Source organism: Notothenia coriiceps, unplaced genomic scaffold (assembly GCF_000735185.1).
Source record: "Notothenia coriiceps isolate Sejong01 unplaced genomic scaffold, NC01 NC01_scaffold00011183, whole genome shotgun sequence".
In the NCBI taxonomy this organism is placed as follows: domain Eukaryota; kingdom Metazoa; phylum Chordata; class Actinopteri; order Perciformes; family Nototheniidae; genus Notothenia; species Notothenia coriiceps.
This window is the reverse complement of record NW_011343884.1, coordinates 305697-316477: the sequence shown is the minus strand read 5'-3', so window position 1 is coordinate 316477 and position 10781 is coordinate 305697. Positions and strand designations below refer to the sequence as shown.

Below are 10781 nucleotides of genomic sequence, written 5' to 3'. Positions count from 1 at the left end.
GCTTCTTTGGGGCTTGTTTTCATAGACCTGGTTGCTTATTTCTCTCAAATCTGGCAACAGAGTGGGCAGGGCGCAGTGTCTAATTGTAGCAGTAAGCTAACGAGTACTGAAAGCTTCATTTTGTTTTGATCCAATGCTGCACAACTGAACTGATCCAATGCTGCTGTGAAAGAAAGAAGCTATATCCATGTTGGATAGAATATCCAATTTAAATAAAAAAATAACCTTAAGGGACAACTTGAATGCTTTTTTTTCTCTTAATGCATTGCATAAAGATCGGATCGGGAAAAATCGGTATCGGCAAATTGTCAAAATCAAATGATCGGATCGGGAGCAAAAAAAGGTGATCGGGACATCCCTAGTTAAACCCCCTTTGTGTTCTCATGTAAACAGATGTATATGATTTTAGACCAGTTTTAACTCAGTTGGATATACATTACTGCATGTAGTCATGATACAGCATTATATATTATACACGTAACATTTCATTTAACTGATGCTTTTATCCAGCGGCCTACAATAAGTCAACCATTAAGATACAAACTCAGAAAAGCAAGAAACCTGCATTCACTTCAAATAAACAATGACGGGCGGCCTAACTAATAAGTCAATGTCATAATGAAATACGGAAGAGTGAATATTAAGCTTCCACATAGAAGAAAGCAAGACACAAAGGAACTTGTGCCACCCACGACTAGGCGAAGAGTGGGTAGTATAAATATTGTTTCAATGGCCAATGTTTCTTTTCAATAACAATAAACCTTTTCTCTGTGTGCTGATACAACAGCCACATATATCCTTTATATCTCTATGACAAAAAAAAAAAATCCCTTCCATGAAGTGGTGCATCACAGCCTCAACACTCTTGGATTTTGTTAATCCTCTTGGTATTATTTTCAGCATTTGTTTTTCCCTCTGCCAAGATCTCCTTACGTTACAAACCGTCTCCTTTCATTATTTACATGCAGACCTAACACTTCAGGTCAATTGGATCTCGTCCTATCAGCTGTGTTGTGTGCAAAGCTAGCAGAAAAACTTCAACTTGAGAGACTCAAGAGGCACTCAGTTAGGATTAAAACAAAGCTTGCTGACACATACACTCCCTTGGTAATATTCCCATGGGAAAAAAGAGGTGGAATGATAAAGATACATAGTGCAAGCACTGGAATAAACTTACAAGGCATTCATACTGTATCACAAGGGATACTTGAACAAGTTTATCAGTTTAAAGGCTATTTGTTAACAGCTTTTAACAGAGGCGCTGGGAAGTGTGTGTCTGTGAATATGCTGTTGTTATCAATCACTGACCTTGGACTTCCTCCTCCACAACAGTACCAAACTAAAAGCTGCCAAAGCATATGCACAGACAAACTTTTTCTAAAATTCTTAATCACAGCCATACATCTACCGTACTTCTTTATTTAGCCATCTGTCACCCAGTTGGTACAGTATGGTTTACCTACTGTCAGATCTTGAATCCACACAAGACTCCTTGCATTAATAACAAAACAATGGGTCAAGACTGGAACAGGACTAGTGAAAAGGTGTAGGAGGGGTAGTAAGGAGGGAGAAATTGGCAGAGACCTAGAAACAGGCTCCACAGGGATATTTGTGTGTGACGAAAAGTAATAAACTTGTGCTGATTTCCAACTTTTCAGTACGACACCAAATACATCCCTGAACGTATATCAGTGCTCGTTTTTTTCTACTATAAATATGTAAACCTCCACCTCGTTTGTAATAAAGCAGATCCACCTTTAAACAGTAACAAATGCATGGACAATTCCAACTTAGTGAAAACAAGTTGTTGTTGTTGACACATTGAAGACACTGTTTCAGATTGTGAAATGATTCCAGGCAGTATGTTAGCTGTAGTCTGACTGCGATGGGTCTCCACTAATCACAGTGGTTTTGGTGCCATTACTAGCCCGGGGCACGGAGGGGATCCTCTACCCAGGCTGCAACAATAGGAATTCCATTACAAACAGGTTTCACAACACCAATGATATACTTCTACTTCCTGTTGTCAAGTCCTCTCTCAGTGATTCCATAGATTCCTCCCAGCAGGCTCAGTAGGTTTAGAATCACTTATGATGGGTTGGTTACACAACCTAGAAGAACAGTGGTTTTGGTGTAACCCCGTCTGCGTTGATTGGCCTATAGAATATCATGCCAAATACTTTCTTTGTAGTGCCATGATACTTCGTGTCAGCCCTCTAGAAATGTATGATAAAAGACTTCTCTACCTGACTCCATGCTGACGTGATGCTACAAAACCAGCTAGCTGTTTTGTTTGGCTACCAGAGTCTTAGCATTGTTAGCATCAAAGCTAATAACAGATCTTCACTACATAGCCAATGCTTGTTTACCTGTGTCTAGGACTGCAACTCAGAGCTAAGCAAATGCACAACATCAGTCTTTGGTATTATTGTGCTTCTATAGAGAATTCAAGGCCTGTTTGAAGAGAGAATGAACAGCACTCTCACTGTTACATGGAAGCAAATAGCCATAGGTTAAAGCAAATGCAGAAAGGTGCCAACGTAGGACGAACAAATGATTTCTGATTCTGATGCAACAAAAGTCTTAAAATTGTTGGTAAATTAGATTATTTTTTAAAGTAACCTAACTTGTCAATTGATGAAAAAGCTTATTATCTTTCATCCAGATTTGCAAGATAGGTTTAAGTTAAGTTTTCTGGAATAAATGTAACGGTATGTAGCTGTCAATCACGTTATGATTATGTTCGACTATTTGGTTTGCCAGCTGAAAAAGTTAAAAGTGTTCTTTGATACCTGTTTAGTTTCAGTATGATTTAAGATCATTTTATCCATTGTAAATTGCATTTACAAATGTCTTGTGTTATTTTCCGTACTTTTCCCTCACTCTGTATTTTCTCATTCTTTTGAAAAGATAATGTTTTTTTTAGCTAATAACAGCTCGATGCAACTTGAGATGGATATGCCTCGAAGGCAGACCCCACCCTCGGTCCAGCCCCCATTTAATTCCCTTTTCAAACAGTGGATCTTCAGGCAGTCCCATCCTTCATGGGGAAACAGTGGGAAGATCAGAGGCAGAGCTGCTGCCTTCAAAGCAGATCCCACGCATCTTCCCATTGCTTTCTACCCCTCGAGGTAAAACAGTAAAACAATACTCTTTTTGGGCAAACATGGCCATTTCTTTTATCTTTAACAAACTAAAAGTACCTACATGTTAACGCCCTGCAACTCTGCGGCAGTTAGAATCCCACTAACCATAAATTATAAATGAAAGTGAAGAGCATGTTTAAAAAAAGGTTTCGGAAGATATTTGCACATTTGCAGTCAGTTACCCAATCAGAAGACAATACATCTCTTAACTCTTGCATACTGTATGATACCAAATAGGCACAGCTAAGAAAAGCAAGTCTTGTGTACTGAGGAATGAATTTAAAAACAACCGAAACGCTAGTTAAAATGGTTAAACCACTTGTATCTTTAGCAACAGGCAGAGCTCTGGGAACTCCCTATGATATAACTTAAAAAACATACTTTAAAGTGGTATACTAATCTATTACTCATTTCAAATCAAAGCATGCATTCAGCATAACATTTTGTGGCATAACTAAGCATTGATGCAACATGGTTGCTGCAGAAATCCTGAGTGATTCCTCCTAACTTGACGTGGCAGTATTTTGGTAACTGTGTCAACAGACTGAGCATGAGAGTAAGAGGGCTTCCTGTAGTAAGCAGAAACAAGGCTTCAAAACATTCCCCGACTGGTCCGTCTCTCCCGGCTGAAATGAGAGCGCCCCCAGGCATTCTGGTTGACGGGAAAGGATCAGAGCTAATGGCTGGCTAAATCCATCTATCATGGTCACGTCTCTCTGGGCCACTTGCTCTTTGTCTGGCCTCTTCCCCTGCTAGTTTAAGCTTGACCCATAAGTAAGCAAATGAAAACATGACAAATGGTAAAAGGTGTACAACCAGTACCTTTTGCTGTTGTAAGCATCTATCAATGTGCTAGAGAGCAAACGGAGGGGATTGGTTGCTTTAGAAGGCAGCTATTCTCAGCTGTGGGCCCTTTTCCTTTTCACCCTGCCCTGCAACAATAGGTGCAGTCAGGGAGAGGTCATAAAAAACAGAGTGAAAGCATCTCCACTCCTCCTCTCTCCCCTCTGCCCATTCTCTGGTCAGAGAAAAGACAGGCAGTAACTGTCTGTGTGTCACCAGGGGTAATTGTGGGAAGCCTGAGAAAAGTTGCCCTGCAACACCTAGTCAAGCTTTGGTAATGCTTCCTCTTAAATTCAACTTATTACAGACGTAGAACAAGACAACGGAGAAATAACAGGAGGAAGATGACCCAGTAATAAAAAACAGGGTTTCCCCAACAGGGAAACACCAATATATCACACTTCAGTACATTAATGCATAACGGTGCAGCAGTAGGGGAAATAAGCTAGCACTGCTATTAACCGATAGTAAGTGTCTCTCTATTCTCTTAATTTGGGCAAAATGTTTGTCTTAATTAGATTTGAATGTGCTTCATATATTAATGGAATCTGTATTAATTTTTAGTGCATTGACAACATTTGCAATACAAATCTACAGAGTGATGGCTGAGTAAATAAAGGCCCTGGGAAGAGGGAGGGGAACACCGATGCAGCGTGATGAAGTCTAACAGTAGCTAAGATTGATGGGAGAATGCTGCTGCACACGCTCCAAACTGAACGCCGTACGGTTCAATAGCGCTTGGCACACATTCCTGACATACTATCGCTCGCAACAAGATGTGAAACTCCAAAGTTAATGTGGGTCAGGTTTCAGTGAGATTTCTTTTCTTATCTACTGCTCTATGAAAACGTCTACTCTTAGGGGGAGTGATTGAATCAAAGTTGTAAGATTGCAAAGAAGGAAGGATCAATGGAAAGATGTAATGGATATGACTAGGATAACAAAACAAATTCCTTTAAAGGCTGCTTTCAGAATGTATATGTAATGTGTTGTGTCCATACTCTGCTGACATGCTATTGTATTTAGGGGACAAGTTATTTACGAATTATCATAGCAATTCTAGTTTACTTCTCGAAGCTTGTCAAAATCGCAGTCTATGGTCAAAATAGCAAAAAGTTGAAAACATGGATCCACAACTTTGAGCATGCACTGTGACATCTGACATACATGTAGCCATTTTGGCAACATTTCAAAAACAAACTACATTACTAATACTTCTTTTAATGAATTAATATGATAATATACCCGTACAACAATATTAGTAACCAGTCATGTTTGGTTGACAATTGAGCTCTACGGCACACAGGAATTTGCTAATACTTTTTAGTATTCCATGTTGGGTTTAACTTGTTTAGTAAGTTTCATTCATATTTTTTTTTAAAGTTAGTGTGCAACCATTTAAAGTTAAAAAATTGCATTGGCCAAAAAGTAGACATGAAAAATAACAAGGAGCAAGAGGGGCATAAAGGAACAACAGGAGAAAGGTAAGTAAGGGGAAAAATAACGAAGTAAGAAGGAAACCCCCTCAGTTTGTGGCAATAAAAGAGTACCGCTGCTCTCTGGGAGATTAAATATGAACGGAACAAAACAAAACGAGGGCTTTGAGACCCTCCGAGTCCTAGCCATTCTTCTAGCCACAGTAGCCTAGCAACCGCTGCTTGACCAGTCCATTGTGCAAACGTATGTTAAGCTTTTATCCCTCATTAGCAACATTCCTCCCTGCAGGCTGGGATTTTACAGATTAGGTTGAAAAACACAAAAGAGATTGGACAAATCTTGCTGACTTCCAACATATTACTTTACAGGCTAATCATTGATCAAATAGCTGTATGTTTTTACTGTGTGGAGCATGTGTACACTGCAAGTTGATAAATGGCAGGCCGAGTGGTTGAGTGAAGGTGCAGAAGTGTAGATGTGTGTATGTACCTGTCTGTAGGCTGGTTAAGGAAAAACACTAGAGAGAAACAACTTCATACCAAAATAGAAAAGACACACAGCCCAGCCAACAAACATGCTGCTCATTAAATATTGAAAAGTGACAGATTACTGATAAACAAGCGCTTATTGCAATGTATCATTTTTCTTTTTACCGCCTGCGTAGATAATTCTCAGTCCTTTTATCTTTTCAGACTGACGCACACACAATGCCAAGAGAAGCAGACAACAGGCCCTAACCAGCAGATGCAACAACTTCTCTAAGCTGCATTATTCTAGGTTTTTACTGGGGAAACAACCCAGCACACCACAGGGTGCCATTTGTGTGTGTTTGTGTGTAGGAGAGTCTTTTGTGAACTCACTGCCCTGATTCAAAGCAAACACATGCAGCTTCTTTCATTCTTTCTTTATTTATCTGAGACCGTATATTGACTACAGAAACTCAAGACTTCTGACCCTGGGACGAGCTACAACCTGCAACTAGGAACAATGTTGGTCGAATTGAACTTTGTTGTTCTAATTCTGTGGTTAACAGCTTAGCAGTGAAGACAAGAATGAACTCATAAAAACGAATATGTATTCAACAAGCCTACAAACTTAAGGTACATTGTTGAGTTCCCAAGTTTGACTTAAAACTGCACAGAAATGCAATAAGCTGAGCACAATGGTCTCTTCTAAGCTTTATTTTAAGGTTTCCCTCTTTACCTAAAGCTCATGCCGTCTCTATGTCACAGTGAAGTGGCAGGACAAACACACTGACTTGTGTTCGAAGGCAGCACTGTGCCTGCTCGGGGGAGTTTGTTTGTGTATGTTCACCAAACATCCGATTAGCTTTAACAGTCTAAATGGTAATTAAATCCTTTCTCTCCATCTGCTGTAGACTGTAATTAACACAAATCTGCCATCTTAAATAAGACTATAGGGTTAGGCTCCTCCTCTGCACTGTTCATTACATGGCATCATATGTATTATTTTAAAGTAATACATAATAATACAATTATGTTAAAGTTTCATTTTAGAGAGTTAATCAGTTTGAATCTCACTGTATTCCAAATATATTCCTAATTATTTATATTAGGGTTTGGAAGGTGTTATTTGTTAGATCTATCAGAATTTACTTACTTTTTCTGTGAATATAAGCAGACTGTAAACACTGCATTCACTATCCCTGCTGTTTGTTAACTGAGAAGATAACCATGTGTTCAGGACATGTTGCAGCACATATAATCAGTGGGCATATGATATGTGTGTACGAAGTGGGTGATCAAAACAGGATCCTCTATTGAAGCAGTGGTAGGATTTTCTTTTCTTTTTCAAATCCAATCCAAATATCTTGATGGTGATTAAGGTTGGTGCACATTTCACATGTTTTATCTCTACATTCACACATCGGCACTCAAAGCTAGAGATAAACAGACAGCGGGGTGGTTCCCCACATGTCCCCAGGTTGATAAGTCCCTGATCACAAAGGGAGAAATAGTCTTTGGAGTCATATTTCACACATAAACACACCTGAGTTGAAGTGGGTAGCCTGTGTCAGTGGGTATATGACTCAGACTCTTTTTTCTCATAGAGTCCTACCCATTCATTATTCAGTCCTGGGAAACTAAAGTGTGCTGGCGTGTTGTCACTGAACAGTCCATGAAGGAACAAGCACAGAGCCGAGTTCTTACAACATGACTATTCAAAAGGGAGACAAACCTCAAGAGTCTCAATCTAATTTATCATTCTCTAATTATAAACACTTGCATTAATTGTGAAACTATGCCTGGCATACACTCCTGGAGAGAAGGGTTTTCTCTATAATTAAACGTGGATAGTTTGTCTGCCTGACTTCTTTTTACCCTATGACCTCTGGTATTAGCTCTGGTTGGTCAAGCACATGGCCTCATAGTGTGGACTGAGTGTGTCTGACTATGTGTTTGGCAAATCACTGGCTTTATTTGAACAACATTTCAGCTTGGATTTGAGAGGGGGCTGGGAAGGTGTGTGTGTGTGTGTGTGTGTGTGTGTGTGTGTGTGTGTGTGTGTGTGTGTTTTAAAAGAGGAGAGGTTGAATGCAGGGAGGTGGGAGGCATCCCAGCTGAGCAAACTCTTTATTTCACATCCTCTTGATGGTATCCCCCACCACTTCATACACCCACACAGACCTTTTACACCTCTTAAATCCATCCTGAGTAAAGGGCAGTGCTGCAACAGCAGTGTTGTGAAATATGTGAATTTCAGCAGAAATATGTTTTCTAATAACATATGAGCATGAGGTAAATATTTCCAAATGCCCCAAGTCATTAGTATGATATTAAACAATCCTATCTGTGACAGGTTGACATGTAGAGTTTTTCTGAAAAGGAGTTATCCTTAAATAATTGCTATAGTTACCTAACACTAAAGGAAACTTAAGCAAACATGAACAAACTATTAATAGTTATAGTATGCCTAAAATAGGAAGGGATGCATGTGCAACAGGTGGATTCCCCCAATTAGGGCTTTCTTCTATAAGTAAATAGGTTATTCATCATGATTGATGTCCCAAACACATACGATCAAGCACACTTTAATCTTGGCTTACTGTTGCAAGACTTCAGGTCACGGTGGATGATGGGTACCACGGCCTCCTCGTGTAGGTAGAGCATCCCGCGTGCAATCTGTACGGCCCAGTTAACCAGGATGTGTGGAGGGATGCGCCTTCCGGTCAACGCCCGGTTCAGTGTGCCGCCTCGGGCATACTCCATGACCAGGCACAGGTTAGGCTCCTCCAAACACACTCCTTCCAGTTTAATAATGTTGGGGTGTTGCAGCATGGAGAAAAGTTTCCCTTCTTGTTTAACACCGCCCGCGGTGGCTGCTATGTCCTCATCAGGGTCTTGCCGAGCCGCTTTCACTGCGACCTCCTGATCTTTCCATGTGCCCCGGTAAACTTTGCCAAATCCACCCACGCCGATGATCTCCTCTAGTACCAGTTCACTGAAGGGGATATTGATGGGTGCGCTTGGGACTTCTCGTGTCCCCACAGACCCACTCGTAGTAGGTATACGGTAAATAGCCGGCTGGTAGGTGACATAGTTTGAGGGGAAAATCCCAACACGGTGGTTGATTTTACCCGTCCACCAACCCTCGTCCCCGGAGATCGCTGCGTCTTTGGACAGCACCTCCACCACGTCCCCTCGCCTGAGGCTGAGCTCGTCCTCACCGCTTGCCTCGTAGTCATACGCGGCCGTCCATAGGGAGCGGGTCGGGCACAGCGGAGCAGAGTGAGCCCACGCCCGGGCTGTGGGGCAGTCTGTCCAGGCATGTTCCCCTGTCTCACCGCCGCCGGGCCGCCCTTCACCGTTTGGGAAAGCGGCCTGCGAGGCATCCATTTCTCGGTGGCCGTAGCGGCACCATAGGGTGCAGAGCTTTTAGAGCAAAACTTTAAAACGGTAAAATGTAACTTTTTGAAATCCTCATGCTGTCACATCTATGAGACTAGCTGATGAGAACAGAGGGGCATTCCCTTCAGAGAGGATCAAACCGTGTCCAAAGTCCTGTGGGAGAGAGCGTCCACAACCCTTATCCACGTCGCCACTCCGGTAAAAAAAAAAAAAGTATGAGGGTCAATAACTTGCTAGCGAGGTTGCTGGTTAGCCGAAATATGTTTCAGCTATTCTCATTACTTAAAGGGTTGAACAGCAGTATAACGTTTGTAACTAACACCTCATGGCTTAAATCTCAAATAATCTATGCAATGAGAGATAAACTGGTCCACAGCATAGTCTCTGCTTCTTCTGAATGCTAACAAGCTAAGGCTAGCTCAGTACCGATGGAGCTAACGTTACCGCAGGTGCCGCAAGAGGTGCACCTGCACCGTCCACTCAGACCGGCGAAAGCGAGGCTCCGAGAGGCAGGTTTCTCTCACAAAGTCACCAGCAAATCTCATCTAGTCAACGAATCCCGAAATATAAAGTTATGTTGCTCGTTTGAGGACTTTTACCACGTTTTTGAGCTGCTTTTGCTGGCGGGTTAGCTTAGCATAGGTCAGTCCACTGACTAGTTAGGCAGTTGAAAAAAGTTTTAAGATCGGTTATTCCAACGTTCGTCTGTTTGTCCTTCGGCGACTTGAAGAAAGACCAACGGTTGAACACCTAGAAAGAACCAAAAACATCCTGGACTTCAACGCAAGAATGTGGTAATACAAACTTGATTAGGAAAATCCATCAACTTTTATCAAAACAACCCCCCCACCGCAGTTGTCACCAGACGAAGTCGGACCCAGCATTGCTGTGCGGAGGATCAGGGGGACGCTGATGTTGCTGCTCACACTGATGCCTGTGGGCCCTCTGATTGGTGGATTACAGGACACGTGACCGCAGCAGCAGTAGGGGGGAGGAGGGAGGAGCTACTATAGGAATGTGTGAGGAGAGCGCGCCTTCAGGGAAATTATGGGAATATCGGACTTTATAAAATGACAAACATATACACACACATACACCACACACACGAATGCACACACCAGCCATGTGAAAAAGAAAACAATTTCAAAGTGAAAATATAACTACTACCCCTACTACTAAAGCTATTTTGGCCTTCTATTGAGGTAGCCTACACAAAGAATTCACTCTGTTGTCAAGTGGCTCTCAGTATAACCCCCTCACACACTGTGACAAGAACAGTGCAGACCTACAGGAAGATGGACATGCTGCTAGACAAAGACAAAACAATCCTAATAAATAGATAAAGCATCAAACATAAAAATATACTAGGCCTATGATGTACTATTGCTGATAACAATAATAATAATAATAATAATAATAATAATAATGCAATATAAAACCACTTTTATTCACTCCACCATTTGTTGTGCTTTACCTTGTAGGCCAC

At 41.4% G+C, this 10781-nt stretch overlaps 1 protein-coding gene across 2 annotated transcripts in view; it reads right to left on the bottom strand.

Annotated features, from left to right (window-relative positions):
* Positions 1-10173, bottom strand: part of map3k21 (mitogen-activated protein kinase kinase kinase 21) — a 19483-nt gene extending 9310 nt beyond the window's left edge. For both annotated transcript variants that reach the window (XM_010772411.1, XM_010772412.1), the window contains exon 1: positions 8494-10173. In XM_010772411.1, the coding sequence (XP_010770713.1) occupies positions 8494-9283 (790 nt within the window). In that variant the 5' untranslated portion in view covers positions 9284-10173. The remainder of the gene's footprint in view (positions 1-8493) is intronic.
* Positions 10174-10781: the final 608 nt, after the last annotated feature.